Raw genomic sequence first — 19,289 nt, 5'->3', positions numbered from 1 at the left:
TCTGTGGATGGGTTGGTGGATGGATATATGGATGGATTGTTTTGCTGGTGGATGGGTGGATGAAGATAGCTAGATAGATAGGTAGATAGATGGATGGATGGGTTGGTGGATGGATGGATGGATGGATGGATGGATGGATGGGTTGGTTGACTGATGGATGGGTTGGTGGGTGAATGGATGGATGGATTGTTTTGCTGGTGGATGGGTGGATGAAGATAGCTAGATAGATAGGTAGATGGATGGATGGATGGGTTGGTGGATGGATGGATGGATGGATGGATGGATGGGTTGGTTGACTGATGGATGAGTTGGTGGGTGAATGGATGGATGGATGGGTTGGTGTATGGATGGGTGGGTCTTGGTTAGATAGATACATAGATAGATATATAGATAGATGGGTGGATGGATGGGTCGATGGATGGATGGAGTGTTTTGTTGGTGGATGGATGGATGAAGATAGCTAGATAGATAGATGGGGAGATAGGTAGATAGATGGATTGGTGGGTGGATGGATGGATGGATGGGTTGGTTGGTTGTCTGATGAATGGGTTGATGGGTGGATGGATCTGTGGATGGGTTGATGGATGGATGGATGGATGGATTGTTTTGCTGGTGGATGAAGATATATAGGTAGATAGATGTATGGGTGGGTTGGTGGATGGATGGATGGGTTGTTTGACTGATGGATGGGTTGGTTGGTGATTGAATGGATGGATGGGTTGGTGGATGAATGGGTGGGTCTTGGATAGATAGATAGATAGATAGATAGATAGATAGATAGATAGATAGATAGATAGATAGATAGATAGATAGATAGATAGATTTCAGTATTTCTCTTATTGAAGGTTACTTTGAGTTTCAGGATTGATGTTGATTCCATTACAGTTCAATTTGTGAGTCAAATGAAGTGGATTAATTAGAAAACCAGTGTGATCATCAGATTGAGGAAATGTGCTGATGTAAACACACAGAACTGACAGTGTGAGAGTGTGTAAGTGTAATGTAGGTCAGCAGAGCCGTATGCCAGCCAGATGCCCGCTGTGTGCCGGACTCTGGAAGCGTGAAACGGAAAGACATGCTTCTTCGAGTGGAGTGACCCCGCATTTAAAACTGACCTGGCTACTAGCGGCCTACTGACTACTAGCCAATCATGCTGCAGCTTGTACAATTTCAGAGCTATTTATTTTAACCCCCTGTGTGCTGTTGGGGATGTCTGCATCCACTCTAATGTGATTTTGAGGCTTAATTTGGCCACAACTTTCTCTGTGCTTCAGCAAATGGAATGATTTTTGGAGACAAATCTTATTTTGACACATATTTGAAGAAAATGCTTTGAAAGTTTTCAAAAACTCAACAATACACTTAAATTGACTACCCTTTGATTATCTTGGTGGCTGTTTTTGCCCCATTGACTTCCATTATAATCATATTCTTTGATTGCAAAGCTACACCACATTATCATGCATTCTTAATTGTTGCTGTTTTTTTCTGTTGGGAAGAGCTAAAATTTGTCTGTTGATCATTAGTTGCTATGCAAAAAAGCTTAGTTTCTGGCTTAAAAATATATGGTTATATGGGTATAGCAGGGGTGGGCAAACTCAGTCCTGGAGGGCCGGTGTCCTGCACAGTTTAGCTCCAACCCTGATCAAACACACCTGCTTATAGATAATTTCTGATCTTGGAGACACTGATTAGCATGTTCAGGTGTGTTTGATTAGAGTTGAAGCTAAATTATCCGGGACATCGGCCCTCCAGGACTGAGTTTGCCCACCCCTGGAGTATAGTGTGTGGTGCGCGTTTTCACATGTTTGAGAGTGTGGAAGAGAACTTTGCGCAGTTATCTTGATAAGATTGAGAAAATAAAAAATAAGCAGCTGCTCTCTCAGATCATAGTAAACTTAGTGAGTGTGTATTTATGCACACACACTATAATCTGCTATTGTACTCCACAGAACTCCATATAAAAGGCAGAATTTTTTATTCATTTTTTTTTTTGCACAGGTCTATCTAAAGGGTTAATGCAGCCAACTTATGCTCAACAGTGAAAATGTTATGTTTTACCTCTTTCCAACAAGGAAAAACACCATCAATTAAGAATGCATGATTATATTGTGTCATGGTTTTAATAGTGTAATATCTCAGCACTCTATCACGTCCTCCAACCCACCAGGGGGCGCAGATATTGCCCTATACTCCTCAACATTAGATGGCGATAGTGACTCTTGTTCCTCTAAACTCCCCTGTAATCAGCCTAATCACCACCACCTGTTCTTTGCTCTATATAAGACTGCTTCGTATCCTGCTCTGTGTTCAGTCCTGAACTCTATCTCTTGCTGCCTCGTCCAGTGTCCAGTTAAGTTATTCTCAAGACTTTTTGCTTGCTATATTCCTATTAGATTGTTCTGAGACCCTCGTGTCTATTTTTTTATTTTTTTTGTATGTATTTTAGGAAGCTCGGCTTTCCTATTTTTGTTGTACTTTTTCAACCCTGGCTGTAGAGCGATTATATTGTCTCCGATTTGTAAAGTTCTCTTCAGTAAAGACGTATTATTTTTTTGGAATTCATACGTTGTGGACTAACTTTGTTCCTCCTCTGCTCTTGTGTCACCAGTTGCTGACTTAGCTCATGTAGTTAGAACTACTGCTAACCACACCGTAGACCCGGGTTTGATCCCCACTCAGATCATTACAAATAGAAGTCAAAAACAGCCACTAACATAACGAAAGGGTAGTCAATTTGAACAGTACACAAGGGTTTAATGTGGTGAATAAAAATAACAAATGGCTAACATTGATCAACAGTTTTAATTCATCCTACAGTTGATGGAATAATAAACATTCAACACACAGATCATGCATAATAATTAAAAGAATAGGGGTTCAATCATGGCGATACTCAGATGTAAACAACAGCATGGATTGTGTAGTTAATGTGCTATTGGGGTCCGTTCTTCGTACCTGGCTTAAATGATCTAAGATGATTTGACAGATCCTGGATCTTTTAATCTTGATAACTGATCTCTGGCTTATTTGGTTCTTCAGAAAAAATCACAAATCAGACTCAAATGTCTGGATGAGCTGATCTGAGATCGCTGCGTGTGTTGTGAAGGACGGATCTATCGATTCTCGAAGTGTCAAGAGTATTTCTTTCAACTTATTTTAGTTTTACAGTTTATTTCTTTATTATAGTAGCCATATTAGTATTATAGTAGCCAGTTTCTTAATCGGTGTAAAGAATAACTGGATGTTTAATTTATTTTTGCATCACAAAAGCATTTTTTTATTGGTATAGGTGTCTGCAACTTTTATAAAGCATCAAATCACCGTCATTTAAGCTGTCAAAACATGTTCATGACTGCATAAATTATTATTTCTTTATTGTATTGATACGTATCCTTATATGTATTGACTCACCATTGTGCATATCTATTATCTTACACAAATTGAATTAAAGCGATTGGACGCCTTTGTATCTAAAAAGTTCATATGAATAAAATTTCTCTTTGAACCACCAGGTGGCAGTCTTTGTACTTTTATTTCAGAGTGCAGATTGCAGAAGTTTATTAATATATATCTTTTTAACTTGTGTATATATATATATATATATATATATATATATATATGTATATATATATATATATATGTATATATATATATATATATATATATGTATATATATATATATATATATATGTATATATATATATATATATATATGTATATGTATATATATATATATATATGTGTATGTGTGTGTATATATATATATATATATATATGTATATGTATATATATATATATATGTATATATGTGTGTGTGTATATATATATATATATATATATATATATATATATATATATATATATATATATAGTTAAAAAATATATATATAGTTAAAAAATATATATATAGTTAAAAAATATAAATAGTTAAAAATACATATAGTTAAAAATATATATTTACTATTTTCCTAAGTGTATATAACTACTACTGTAAGAGAATATCAGCATTTGGTACATACTTTCATTATTATCTTTGCTTGAAATGATGCGATCTAATCCTGTTTTCATGAAATGAGCCAGTTACCGAGCAGGTTTAAGCTACCAGAGCTGTTGCTATGACTTTTGGATGAGTTTTGAAGAACGAAATGATCCTGAATCGTGTCAAATTGTCAATAACCAAATCCAGCTAATTGAGTAATGCACACACGAAAACAGACTCCAGACTATGATTACACTTACAAAAAATGATTACACTTATACAGGGGCGGACTTAACCAATAAGTGAGGTAAGCAGCCGCTTAGGACCCTGGGAAATTAGGGGCCCCCGTCCAATGCCAAGTAGCCTATATTAATAGCTCTTTTATACATTTTCTACCATATGTTGTAGAATCTGTCTATAAGATTTTAACATTATTGCATCTTTTTAAAACTGGGGACCCCCTCATGAATAATGGAACATTCCTTCTGTACTGCACATGCGTGAAGCATGAGCGGTTTAATCAAAGAAGCTGCCAGCCAGTGTTGATAACTTGGTGACTTTTCAGACCCCCTTATGTTGCTAATTTCATAAAAAGCAACTAGTGAATGTTTTTAGGTGTTACTGGAGATTTTTAGAGACTCTCATGTGTCCGTGCTGTACCGTTCCTAACGTTACTCTTCGCAACGAGCTGTGGTGATGCTGTCGGTCTCTTCCTCACTCAAAGGTGGGACAGTGCCACACAGCCGTCTCTCACACCTGCAGCATTGAGAGCAGATCACTCCTCTGCATACCGACGGCAAATGTTTTAGCACCGCGAGTGTGAGGTATTTCCCTGGTACAGTCAAACCGATCTGCTTCTCCTCTGTTTTAAACGTAATATTTTAAATAGACCGTTTATTATTTTCTTGCTGTTGTTCACAATCACAGGGGTTTAGTGACACCAGTCTGCCAGCGATCAGAGTAGAGGCAGGTGGAGGGTGCAAGTTGGACACCCCTGCTGTACATAGCTTGTGAACTTTTTTATTTGTGAATTTATTGCTTTTACTTTTACATTAGGATTTACATTTACATATAAGGTTCCTTTAAATATTAAATTTATAAAATATACTTTAAATATTATAAATGCACTTTTTAACATGCAGTTTATTTATCAAAAATGCTAGGACCCCCAAATCACTAAGTCCGCCACGATATACAAAATTATTAGCCCCCCTGTTTATTTTTTCCCCAATTTCTGTTTAACAGAGAGATTTTTTTTCAGCACATTTCTGAACATAATAGTTTTAATAACTCATTTCTAATAACTGATTATTTTATCTTTGCCATGATGACAGTAAATAATATTTGACTAGATATTTTTCAAGACACTTCTATACAGTTTAAAGTGACATTTAAAGGCTTAACTAGGTTAATTAGGCAAGTTATGGTAATTAGGCAAGTTAATGTAATGATGGTTTGTTCTATAGACAATCGAAAACAAATATTTTAAGGGGGCTAATAATATTGACCTTAAAATGGTTTAAAAAAATTAAAAACTGCTTTTATTGTAGTTGAAATAAAACAAATAAGATTTTCTCCAGAAGAAAAAATATTATAGGAAATACTGTGAAAAATGTCTTACTCTGTTAAATATCATTTGGGATGATATTGTGGCTGTAGTAGCAGCAGTAGTGGTTGTAACATTAGTAATTCTCTGTAGTAGTAGTAGTTGGCGTAGTAGTTAATAATTATTATTATTGTTTTCGTCAGTCATTATTACTGTTGTCCTTTTCACTATCATTACATTACTATCATTGTTGTCATTCCTTACCACAGATTGTTTGTTTGTTTGTTTTTTCTTTTTTTCTCTACCTATTTTATATACACATCTATGCTATTGGTTTCATTTAATGACGGTTAAACATGTTATGTGTGTGTGTATATATATATTATATACATGTATTATATATATATATATATATATATATATATATATAATATTATTATTATTTTTTTTTTTTCTTCCAATATGTATGTACACTGAAAAAAATTATGTCTGCAAAACTGTTGCAAACAATTTAATTAGGTTGAATTTAAACAAACAAATTAAATTGAGTAATGTTCAACTTAATTCGTTTGTGTAAATTCAGCCCAAATAAATAGTTTACAACCCTTTAACTTAAAAAAATGTAGTAAATCCAAGTGATCATCTTTGAATTTTTTTTTTTGTGTACACAGACTATTCACCGAGTTACCTTTTCATACACACACACACATTGTGTTTTCATGTTTTTTGTTGTTTTGTTCTCTTTGTATGTGATCCCATTTTGTGTACTTCTTGCATATTCTAATAAAAAAACTAATTTGGGAAATATTTAAAAAAGAAAACAAAAATCACAGGAGGGTGAATAATTCTGACTGCAACTGTACGCGCAAATTAATTTAATATAATTAATACACCTATTAGATACTCCTATGCTTTGAGGTAATGCCACAAATGTTCTTTATTTATCAGGTCTACATTGTTAGTCTCCTCGGCTGTTAATTAGTTCTGCTTTTTCTTGATTACTTTGTAATCAATCCATGTTTATAAGTCTTGTGTTTCCTCACTTCATTTCGTGTTCGCCTAATGTGATTCCGTGTCTCTGATCTCCTTCTTTTCCTTGCGGATTTATTATTAAAAGGCTTTCGGATTCGGCTTCTTCGTTGTGCACTTTAAGCACAGAACATCCCATTAAATGTACTTTGAAGTAAAACTTTTAATTAGAGATTATTAGAAACTGCACTTTTCCAAAAAGTCCCTAAGTGTGTTATGAAAGTGTTGTTTTTTTCTGATGTTATTGATTAAAGTCAAATGTAATGTTTTATACTCATTGATTTTGTTGTTAAATGGAGGAATCATTCATTCATTCATTCATTCTCCTTCGGCTTAGTCTCTTATTAATCAGGGGTCGCCACAGCAGAATAAACCACCAACTATTCCAGCATAGGTTTTATGCAGTGGATGCCCTTCCAGCCGCAACCCAGTACTGGGAAACACCCATACACACTCACGTTCGCACACAAACTCATACACTACGGCCAATATTCATTCATTCATTTTCCTTCGGCTTAGTCCCTTTATTAATCAGAAGTTGCCACAGCGGAATGAACCGCCAACTTATCCAGCATATGTTTTACACAGCGGATGCCCATCCAGCTGCAAACTAGGAAACATCCATACACACTCATTAACACACACACACACACACACACACACTACAGCCAATTTAGTTTATTCAATTCACCTGCACTGTTTAAAATGCTGGGTTCCACACAATTCATTCATGTTGTCCCAACATAAATCGATTAAGTTAACATAACACTTTTTAAAAAATCATGTGGATTGAATATAAATAAATAAAGCTGTCCCAAAGAAATCTGAAAAATTGTGTTGTTTCAGTTCATTTTAATTAAGTAGTTTGAACAAGTAAAAAATAGCGTATGTGTTTGAAGGAATCCCACGGCAACACGGGGAGAACATGCAAACTCTACACAGAAATGCCAACTGACCCAGCCGGGAGCAATCTTCTTGCTGTGAGGTGACAGTGAAATCTCTTACTCTTCCTGTCACATTTGAAAACTAATAAATAATAAAGAAATAATACTATACTATAATAAAAAAAAACATACCTGGCCTTTTCTTTGCCCCTGGCTTAGTTATTAATGGAGAGCACAGAGAAAATATGTATGTTTATATATGCTTTTTTTTTCTTTCTTACCTTGTTTTTATTTTTTTAATTTTGCATATTTGTATTTATATATTTTTTCTGTATTGCTGTTATGGCACAATATGTGTTAGTTTTATTTATAATGTTATTTTATTTATCTTATTATTATTATTATTATTATTATTATTTTATATTTTTATATTTGATACTGACAAATCTGCATCAATAAAAACAGAGTTAAGCTGAAAAAAAAAATCGTACTGCCATAAATTGCTTAGTTATATTTAAGATTAATTAGAAGTTTCGTTAAATTGTTTAGTTTTTATCTTTTCAGTTTAACTCAACGACTTTAAGTCAGAGAGTTACAGTATCAGTAACACATCAATTATTCCAATCTATCAGCAAAAACAAAAAAGGTTCACATTTTCTTCCTCTGAATCAAACAGTACAATTATAAATGTTCTAGTCATCTCAACTTACATTAGTCAAGCTGACTCAAAATATTAGGTTAAACCTTGTATAACCTTGTTTTTGCCTCTTTGAACTTCTACCTTCTGGTCGACGCTACAGAGCACTGCGCACCAGAACAGCCCGACACAGAAACAGTTTCTTCCCTCAGGCAATCCATCTCATGAACACTTGATGATAATAATTGTGGAACCAACATCACTACTTGCTATACACTTTTATACACATATACACTTATTTAACAACACACTTTACATGACAATTTGCACATAACAGCTGCACATATAACGTTGTATATAGTAATAAACATGTACATACACTTGTCAATTTGTATATTTGCATTCACTACTTACTTCTATTTTTAAAAAAATATATTTATTATCTGTTTTTTTGTCCTGTCTCTGTAATCCTGTTGCACTGTAGAAGCTCTGTCACCAAAACAAATTCCTCGTATGTGTGAACATACCTGGCAATAAAGCTCTTTCTGATAACTAATAAGATAAGGTAAAGTAACATAAAAAAATTTGTTGTCAAGACTTTTTGTCTAATAATTTTTTCCAGTGTGGTTTAGAATTAAAAGCATTAGCAATGTTACAGTTAAACACCATGATAATATAGCATAAACTGTTAGGATATCAACAATCTGCCTGCATTACGGCTGATTAATTCATGTGCACATTCTGTGAAAAAACAAAACATAAGCATTTATCGCTAGTCCTACGAGACTGCAAATACAGAATGTGATATGGGAAGTAGGATAAAATGCAAGGTTAAGAGTTGTGCTTCTATTAAACAGTTCGTCCAAAAAAAAGTGAAAATTATCCCCTGATTTAGGAGGAAAACTCTGTTTATAAAAGTGCCTTTGTATGTGTGGACATGGCCTACGTTATGTAGACATAGGATACGAGTCAGTTTAAAAAATGATGTACAGTTGAAATCTAAATCATTAGCCATAATCTTTTTCAAATATTTCCCAAATGATGTTTAACAGTGCAAGGAATTTTTCAAAGTATTTCCTAAAATGTTTTTTCTTCTGGAGAAAGTCTTATTTGTTTTATTTCGGCTAGAATAAAAGCAGTTCTTAATTTTTTTAAAGCCATTTTAAGGTCAATATTATTAGCCCCCTTAGGCAATATTTGTTTTCGATTGTCTGCAGAACAAACCATCGCTATATAATGACTTGCCTAATTACCCTAACTTAACCTAGTTAAGCCTTTAAATGTCACTTTAAGCTGAACACTAGTATCTTGAAAAATATCTAGTCAAATATTATGTAGATTAGTATTGACCATTAAGATCTGCAGTGTAAATAAGAGATTACGTCACGCATCGGACAAAAAATGCACGTTTCAAATTACTTCATGGGACCTTTAAGATCACATCAGTTTCAGACTATTCATGTTTATTCATGTTCAGAGTCCCAAATCTACGCCTGTGGTCCAGCACACAACAGAACAGTGTGTTGACAGCAGAATAAAGCACATCTTTTTGGCATTCGTACCTGCCGGACGCATAAACTTCTGCTGTGTCGAACAGATTCACTCCATTCTCGTAGGCTATCGTCATCAGATTCTCCGCCATCTACAGAAACACACACACACACACACACACACACACGCACACACATCAGATCAGAATGAGACAATGCCAGTAGGAAATCCATCACAGACTCATTGGGAAAATGTGCCCAGGGCTAAATTTTTGAGAGCTGAGAAATATGTGCTTGTGGGTACATATATGGCTGTGTTTTGTGTGTAAAATGAATGCTATGAGAAGATACACAGTAAAAGCAATCATTTAAAGTGAGTAAACCCATTGCCTTAAAAGTGACAAGTTGGTTTTACTTAGTAAATGTTAAGTATTTCTGTTTCTACTTCTAAAAATTAAGTTCAGTGAACTTAATAGTTCTAATTATGCACAGTTCATTTACCTAATCATTTTAAAGCAGTGTTTACTCATTCATTTTTTTCAGTAAAGTCATGTAATCGCTTTTTACAGTGTGCCGCTGACTGTATAGATGGCTTTTCTGTCGTGACTGGTTTGTCCTTTTAGTGAAGGATGCTTCCAGAAACCAGGTAAAATGAAACCCATAACATCGAGCAGTGTGATACTGTGGAAGAAACATGAGGTCGCGATGCCTTTTCTCTACTAGTTTGCTTTTGAAAACACTATTAGTTGGGTTTAGGGAAGGTGGTGTGTGGGTTAGTCGTTATCAAGCTGATATATGATGCATGACGACAGGCCGAACGACTTCTCTCATGGACACACACAAAAAAGACGTTAATATTCGTAGAGGCATATATAGCGGCCTCTGGTGGATTTACGAGAAATTGCACGTATGAGAAAACGTGCCTCAGTAACGTATTTGAGATTGTCAAAAATGTACACGGCGCCCTCTAGTGCAGTAGTCCTCAACCAATAGGCCGCGGACCGGTATCGGTCCGTGAATCAATTGGTATCGGGCCGCACAAGAAATCCTGAATTATTTCTGTTTTATTTAATATCTGAGTCTGAAAGATCTTTTATTTTGAAAAATGACCGTATTCTCTTGCTTACGTCCTGGTCACTTGACCACCCAAATTTAACCCACAAGCAGCAAAATGAGTAAGAAACAGACGTCTTTGGAAAGTTTCTTTGCTAAGGGAAAAAGGCCCAGTGAAGGCACCATGAACTTCCAAGGAATGGATCCGCAACCCATTTGTCAACAAATCAGGTGAATGGACAATGTCCGTGCAAGAAGATCAACTGCTGGAGATCGCAAATGTTTTTTGTAAATCACGTCTTTTCTAGAGGTTATGCAAGTTCGTTATTTCCAATGGAGATGCGCGGCTTGTGCACACAAGTGGCATGACGCACTCTCACCTTCCAGGCACACTCAGTTGAATAAATGCTGTCACGTGACAAGAACTGACTGATCAGCTTTAGCTTGTATGGAATACACACATTTCGGTAGACTAATTATCTCAGACAAACACAGAACACCCAAACACTGCAGTGCTTTGTACTTTGTAATTTTGTATCAGAGTGATAGCAATGCTTTGTCAGCTTGTCATCCTCTGAGAAAAGGTTGATGGTCGCCTAGCAAACTATGAACCGCGGCCCGCTGTCCACAGTAAAATTGTCACGCGTTGACCGGTCCGCGGTGATAAAAAGGTCGGGGACCACTGCTGTAGTGGATTTGTAGACGTAGTCCAGGGTACATATTTCTCAGATGTCAAAATGTAGCCCAGTGCACATATTTCCAAAGAGCCTGTGTTGCGGACAATCTTACACCGTAAAGTGACCATATTCACCTCATCAGAGATCTGAGATCCAAACGTCACCCAGGTGCCTGTGAACAATAGTGGAAAATAAGATTAAAAAACTGTTCAGTGGTTTGACAGGAGTGCTAAAAGAAATAAAGTAATTATATAGCGTGCCTCTTCTTATTGTTTCAGAAAGCAGCTCAACAATGTCTCATTCTGTCAAATTACCTGAGCTTTATAGATCTGTATTCTTCCTGTAGGTCTACTATTGGCAGTGAACAAAGACTTTTTAGCATCTACCTCTAAGATAAAGCTGACGCTTAAAGTGAATCATCTTTTGCTGCACTAGCCTGAAGTTTCTCGTCTGGAAAAAAGTCTGATTTCTTTTAGTTTGGCTAGAATAATATATATTATTCAAGGCAAAATCATCATCCCTCCTTAATTCTTTTTTATTCTTTCCCAAGTGCTGTTCAACAGAGCAAGGATATTTTCACAGTATTTCCAATGATAATGTTTCTAATGGAAAATGTCTTATTTGTTTAAGTTTGGCTAGATTTAAAGCAGTTTTCAGTTATTTAAAAACTTTTTTAAGATCAATATTATTAGCCCCCTTAAGAAATATATTTTTAATTGTCTACAAAACAAACCACTGTTGTCTAATGCAGTGTTTCCCAACCCTGTTCCTGGAGGCACACCAACAGTACATATTTTGGATGTCTCCCTTTTCTGACCCATTAACTTCAGGTGTTGGAGTCTCTTCTGATGTTATGATAAGTTGATTCAGGTGTGTTTGATTAGGGAGAGGTTGAAAATGTGGATTGTTGGTGTGCCTTCAGGAACAGGGTTGGGAAACACTGGTCTAATGACTTGCCTAATTACCCTAACTAGCCTATTACAGTATATATACTGTATAAGTGCATTTAAGTGTCTTTCTGTTACATTATCTGCAAGTACAATGTTTAAAAATCATATTATAACATGCAAAGTACACTAAGTACATACAATTAAACATTCTTGAAGTATATTGAAATAGTTTTCACGTAAAAAAGACCATTAAGAAAAATGAATGAGTCTACAGTTGAATCAGATGAATAGTTTACTCACCGAGACCCAAACAAGAAACACGTAGACCCGATTTCCCAAGGTTTCTGTGGGAAAGAGAGAGACAGAATGAAAATTTATCATTGTATTTTTTATGCAATTGCAACAATCCTTAGCATTTTTTTTTGTGCTCATTCATATCAGGGATCTGAATGTACCTTTAACGTCTTGTATATTAACAGTTATGACAGGAAAAAAAATCTCTATATCACTGCACAGCAATGTTCTTTTTGACTAACAAACTCCAGAATGTCTCCACAAAATAAAAAAACACTGAATGAAACAACCCAGGCTCATTCTGAAAACGTAGTCCCGTGGACGTTCCTGTAGTCCGCGAATTACCTAGCCGGGGGTACGTCCGGCTGCATTTCATTTTTTTAAGCGAACGCTGCGGGGCGGTGTGACGCCGTTCCTTTCGGTGCTTGCCGGCCGGCCGCTCGCCTCCGTGTGGAGGGCTTTCCCGCTGCAACCAGTTTGTCCGGTTAGCTCTTCGTGTACTTTGGCGGACTTGAGGCGCAGAAAGGGGCTGACCATGACGACGACCGGGTTCGAGTCCGGGGAAGAGCGGTTCCAGAAATCAGGTAAGAAAACAAAATCCAAAAAATAAAGTGAACCAGTTCATCACAGGGTGAGAATGTGGTCAAAATCCGAAAACGTGGTAAAAATCAGACGAGGGCTTTTCTTTTTCTGGACGGCTTTTGTGAATCGTCGTTGGTTGGGTTTAGGGACGGAGGAGGGTGGGTCAGCCGATTGGCCGGTCGCACGGTCAATCATTCTGTCATCCAGGCAGGCAGAAGGTCGTTCGACAGCGGCCTCTAGCGGGTTTACGCAAGGACGGTGTAGGAGAAAGCGCGCACAGCGGCCTCTCGCGGATTCGCGAAAACAAAAACTGCAAAAATACGTACCTCCCGGGACGTATTTCGCGGTCTCCAGAAACGTCCTCGGGACTACGTTCTCAGAATGAGCCTGGGTTGCAACGAAATAATATTTAAAAGAAAACCCTTATTAAATTGACTAAATGAATTAACATGAAAATAAAACAAATAAAAAACTTAAATAAATTATATTTAATTAATAAATGAAATAAAATTATATTTAATTACATTTAAATAACTATAAATTAAATTACAATAACACAATTTATTAAATTGTACATTTATTTGTATTAAAATAACATTAAATTTTAATTAAAATGATTAAATAAAAGGTTTATGACCACGTTATGTCAACTCTTCATCTTATCATCAGATTGCTTATATTGTCTAATGGATGAGAAGCTGCTGTTTAAAACCATAATAAAATAGTCAATGAAAATAAAGATGTTAAAGTGCACCTATTATGCCCCTTTTTACAAGATGTAAAACAAGTCTCTGATGTCTCTAGAGTGTGTATGTGAAGTCTCAGCTCCAAATACCACACAAATAATGTTTTATGACTCTTTGAAACTGACCCTTTTAGGCTTTGATCCTAATTGTGCCGTTTTGGTGACTGTTGCTTTAAATGCAGATGAGATTCAAAAAGAGGGCGGAGCTACAAATGTCTATATGTCAGCATAGTGGCAGATTCAAAAACAAGACTAACGTTCTATGCAAACGAGGGTGAGATGGGCGGGGCTTTCCCTGTCTGATGGCACGTACAAAGGGAGGATGTCAATCAAAGTGTTTGTGCAGACTGTTTTTATCAAGTGTAATTCTAAATTTTTATATATATATATATATATATATATATATATATATATATATATCTATATATATATATATATATATATATATATATATATATATATATATATATATATATATATATATATATATATACATTTTTACCATTAGAAGCTGGTTATATTCACACACAACTGTGTTTAAACCCCTTATAAAAGTGATTTTTGCATGATTGATCCCCTTTAATGCTGGAGTAGCACCCGTTGCTGCTTTAAATGCAGATGCTGCTGTTTGTGAGCTCTGTGTTACCTGTGCCTGCTTTTCATTTGAGCTGCTGTTCGCTTGTGTGTCCGACAGAAACAGACAGATTGTTTGCGTGTTTAAATCCAGGCGGCTGAACCACGCTTTTTCCTCTCTGCATCTATTTTTGTTTGCCCGGCCGCTCTATTTATAGAGATGTTGCAATTGTTTGTGTGTGTGTGTGTGTGTGTGCTTATGTGTGCGTTTATGTGTGTGTGTGTTTATGTGTGTGTGTGTTTATGTGTGGAATGGACAATTCGTTATATTGATACAGACGTATCACCAGCCAAGACCGTGAGGAATTACTAAATTAGTAGCATGAATCGTTAATTTGATCTTTAAAAAAAATGTATTCGTCACGTGAGAGGAATGGCGGAGAGAGAAGGCTCTTCCTCGCTGACACAAACACTTTCATTTTCTCTGTCATCCTTCATTTTTATCTTTCTCCATCCTTCCCTGTTCTCCACAGTGCTGCATTAGAGCGCTGAATCACACACACACACACACACACACACACACACACACACATACTCACTCACACACATCTATATGCATGTATGAAGCCACAGGGAAGAAAACCAGATCATGCTGAGTATTCAGTCGACACTGCATGCTTACATGCACAAGTACAGACATATACATGCACATGAATACACACGTGCACACACATGCACACACATACATAAATATATATATATATATAGCTTCTCTTAAACCTAATCTTCATCAAAACCTTTTTGCAATAAGCTTTTTTCATTAAAATTATCACAACTGTATGATTATTTCTTGTGCGTCATTTATTTAAACTGAAAACCAATTTGAAACTGGTTTTGTCTATAAATAACACAGAAATAACACATAAAACGCAACACACACAACATGAAAGTATTTAAAATGCACCATTTAAGCTGTGTTTTCACTCAAGTGTTAATGTGCATTACGCACACTGGTGTTACTGTCTGCAAACATGATTGTTCTTTATGTTATGAGGCTGTTGAATGCTTGATTCTGATTGGCTGATGAACATTCGAAAGGATCAATAACACAGAACATGTTTTTCCATTCAAATGCACTACTTTTCCATAGTTTGTATTTGTAAACACATGCTTGACTGAAGTGCATGACCGTTACACTTATGTCTTGTGTTTTTGAAGCACCTAGAAATATTTTTGGAATCTTCATTTTAAAGGTGCAGTATAGGTGATCTGCCAAAATGCTAACCGGTTAGCATAATATCTTTGAAACAGAGTCCCACCCCTGCCGTCCAAAGCCACGCCTCCTGAAACACGAACGCGCACATGACAGCAGACAACCATTCATTCATGTTATTCACCAGTTAGAAATGTAGTTAGTGGTTGGCCGGCGGCGTGCAGGAGTTACACTTATCAATTTCAGAGCGAATATTCAAAGTAGCATGGTGAACAATATAGGGAGCACAGGTTGTCATTGATCAAAAATGAACCAATGTGAATATAAAACCAACTTCAGCTCGGTAAAGCAGGCTAGGCGGTATAGTGCTATTTACTGATGTTTTGTTTTTAAACTAAATAAAAATCGACTTTATATATGCTGTAAAAGGACCTTATGAAACTGAAAATAGTCACACACTTTTGGCACACTTTCCCTGGAAGATTTCAGAGGCTGAACAACACTTCTGTGCATATAACCCATTTATAACAACCAAATCTGCATCAGCTCTGCGTGACCAACATAGTTTTAAAACAGAACACGACCTGTCTAAAAGAAATACTTCATGGTGTCATCCTTCCTCCAGTGTGCAAAACTAACTCCAATACTGGTTCAGGATTTGTAAAAGTTTTGATTCAGCATTTGATTTTAGCGCTGTGATCTCATGTGTCTCGGGTGCACATGAACACGTAGCTCACATTCACGCATACACACGCTAATGGCGGATCTGCGTGAACAGATGCGCAGTTGTTCAAATCTACATTTACTGACATACAGTTTGGGCTACTTATCAGAATTATGGGAAATATTTAATTGGATGAACATTTTTTAGTCTTATGCCTTACCCAGAATATAAAAATACATATAAACACATTTAGATTCATTCATTTTATTTTCGGCTTAGTCCCTTTATTAATCCAGGGTCGCCACAGCGGAATGAACCGCTAACTTATCCAGCATGTTTTTACAGATGCCCTTCCAGCCGCAACCCATCCCTGGGAAACATCCACACACACCCATTCACACTCATACACGACAATTTAGCTTACCCAATTTAGCTTACCCAATTCACCTGTACCGCATGTCTTTGGACTGTGGGGGAAACCGGAGCACCCGGAGGAAACCCACGCGAACGCATAGAGAACATGCAAACTCTGCACAGAAATGCCAACTGACCCAGCCGAGGCTCGAACCAGCGACCTTCTTGCTTTGAGGCGACAGCACTACCAACTGCACCACTGCATCGCCACACATTTAGATCATTTACTTTAATCATTACTATCAAAATGAAGACTTTCAGCCAGCACAACAAAAAAAATTTCTAAAGGCAGTCACCTACTGCACCTTTAAGACTCAAAGAATAATCAATCTGAACACAATGTTGCACTGAGATCCCAGAAACTATGAGCGAACCGTCCCTTCAACAGATTCCAAAGGAAAAGTTTGCTAATACACAGAATCTAAAATCAAACAATTGTTTTTTGAGAACTATTTATCAAGGAACTAGTGAAAAATATTAAATATTTAAGTTACAGAAATAAAAACTTTGGGAAAAGATCATTTATGCCACACAAACATTCAGGTGTTTCCCAACCCTGTTCCTGGAGGCACACCAACAGTACATATTTTGGGTGTCTCCCTTATCTGACCCATTAACTTCAGGTTTTGGAGTCCCTCATGTTCTGATGAGTGGATTCAGGCGTGTTTGATTAGGTTGAAAATGTGTGCTGTTGGTGTGCCTTCAGGAACAGGGTTGGGAAACACTGCTCTATGAAACAAGTTACATGTCTATTTTTAACATTATTTGGTCCCCGGATTTTCCAGATTAGCTACGAATATGCAAAGTGACCCATTTTTAGTTTCTGACCACTGAAAATGTGTATAATTCAGCAGTTTACTGATTGAGATTACACAATGAGATTCCAATATCTCTTGAACAAAACCATAAATGTTTTAAAAATGAGGACACAAAAATGAAAGTTCTAAAAATCTAAAATAACACGAACATATTTTTAATACTTCTCTAGTTACCGGCATAAAAACCGCCGCCACCAGCATATAAAGCAACAGAGACTCAACAGATTTGACTTTTTCATTCAAAAAGAAAAAGAGAAATGCACTTTTTCCTGCCATCAGTCCCTTTATTTGAGGCTTTCGAGCTTCATAATATTAATCCACATAACACATGCTCTGTTCCGCAATTTCTGCAGCCTTGATATTTAAATACCAGCATGTGTGAAAAACAGACTGAAATGTAACTTGCAGTGGGCTGTTAAATGTTAGGACTGAGTCAGAGCGAAGCAGATGAGCTGAAGCAGATCGACTGACTGAACCCAGATCAGGAATCCGGCAGATCTGCGTCTCTGAGGAGAGGAGTGTGTGTGTGTGTGTGTCTGTCAGCATCAGCTGGAGCAGAGGTCAAAACACTCAGCGGCTGATGATTTCACTTCTGTCTGTCTGATAGACACGCAAAGCTGTTGCGTAGTTTGTTTCGGTTTTAAATTAACTAGAAATTATTTTAGAAATCGTTTACCATGTTTAAATCCATTCAGCTAATCTCTGGCCCAAGCACTTTTAGCTTAGCTTAGCATAAATTATTGAATCGGATTAGACCGTTAGCATCTCGCTCAAAAAATGAATCATTTTCCTGTTTAAAGCTTGACTCTTCTGTAGTACTTATGTGTACTAAGACTAGCTATTTTCTTGTTAGATTTAGCTAGGAACTATACCTTCATTCAGGCGTAATAATCAAGGAACTTTACTGCTGTAGCAGGGACAATGATATTACACAGTGCAGTTACTGAGTTACCTAGCTGTGGACTATTTTCAAGCGATACCAAATTTCATTGCATATGATTATACCTGTGCGATTAAAAAAATGCTGGGTTATCATTATAACCCAACGTTGAGTCAAATATAAGCAAACACAATGTATTTATTTTTTTAATTTAATTTAAATGACGAGTTATTAATACAATAGTTGGGTGTGTGCATAATGGATTGGGTTAAAAAAAAAACTTCTGGTGCTGGAGGAAGACCGATCAGGCAGCTCATCATCGCTCATCATACGCTCATCACCGGCAATGCGACACACCTGTAATTCACTTAATTAACCACTAAACAAGAGCGACATCTAGTGGGGAGGTCAGCACCAGCAAAAGAAAACGAAACCATAACAGGATAAACACACAGGGATAGATGGCTCACGATGTTTGTGTAAACTAGAAGTGTGAAAGAATACATTTTCATAGTAGCCACATGTAATTCAGTTCAGTATTCGGAAATGCAGTTTTGCAAACACTCAGAAACATACGTCAACATCTTGCCTTGCTACTATTCACAGTGATTGATGGTCGCCCTGTGTTTTTCGCTCTGCATTTGCCTAAAGCCTTTCTGACGCTCTCAGCTGCTCTCAACGCTTTCTCCGTGCCGCTTTCAATCCCATAATGCACTGCATGAGTGTATACGCTTAACTTCCATTTGAGAGAATTGAAAATACTCCCTGTGCTTGCAACATGCCAGTGGAAACGTGCCATGAATGTCCATGTGAAATCAACTTCAAGCATTCTTATTCTTTAGTGAACAATTAATCAGTGCAAGTTAATCTCTTTCACCATCACCTGAACCCCTGTGAACAAAAGCAGGACCCCCTTTT

General features: G+C 36.6%; 1 protein-coding gene and 1 long non-coding RNA gene across 2 annotated transcripts in view; one reads left to right on the top strand and one right to left on the bottom strand.

Moving 5' to 3' along the window:
- LOC130229816 (uncharacterized) overlaps nt 1-19,289 on the top strand; it is a 103,485-nt gene that overhangs the window by 33,452 nt on the left and 50,744 nt on the right. The window lies entirely within an intron of this gene.
- Nucleotides 1-19,289, bottom strand: part of LOC130229815 (voltage-gated potassium channel subunit beta-3) — a 77,236-nt gene that overhangs the window by 23,609 nt on the left and 34,338 nt on the right. The window contains exons 2-4 of the mRNA XM_056458806.1: nt 12,489-12,532; nt 11,433-11,470; nt 9,641-9,720 (exon numbers count right to left, since the gene is read on the bottom strand). Of these exons, the coding sequence (XP_056314781.1) occupies nt 9,641-9,720; nt 11,433-11,470; nt 12,489-12,532 (162 nt within the window). The remainder of the gene's footprint in view (nt 1-9,640; nt 9,721-11,432; nt 11,471-12,488; nt 12,533-19,289) is intronic.

Source organism: Danio aesculapii, chromosome 5 (genome assembly GCF_903798145.1).
Source record: "Danio aesculapii chromosome 5, fDanAes4.1, whole genome shotgun sequence".
In the NCBI taxonomy this organism is placed as follows: Eukaryota; Metazoa; Chordata; class Actinopteri; order Cypriniformes; family Danionidae; genus Danio; species Danio aesculapii.
Note: the sequence above shows the minus strand (reverse complement) of the source record. Positions and strands in the feature narration are given on the sequence as shown.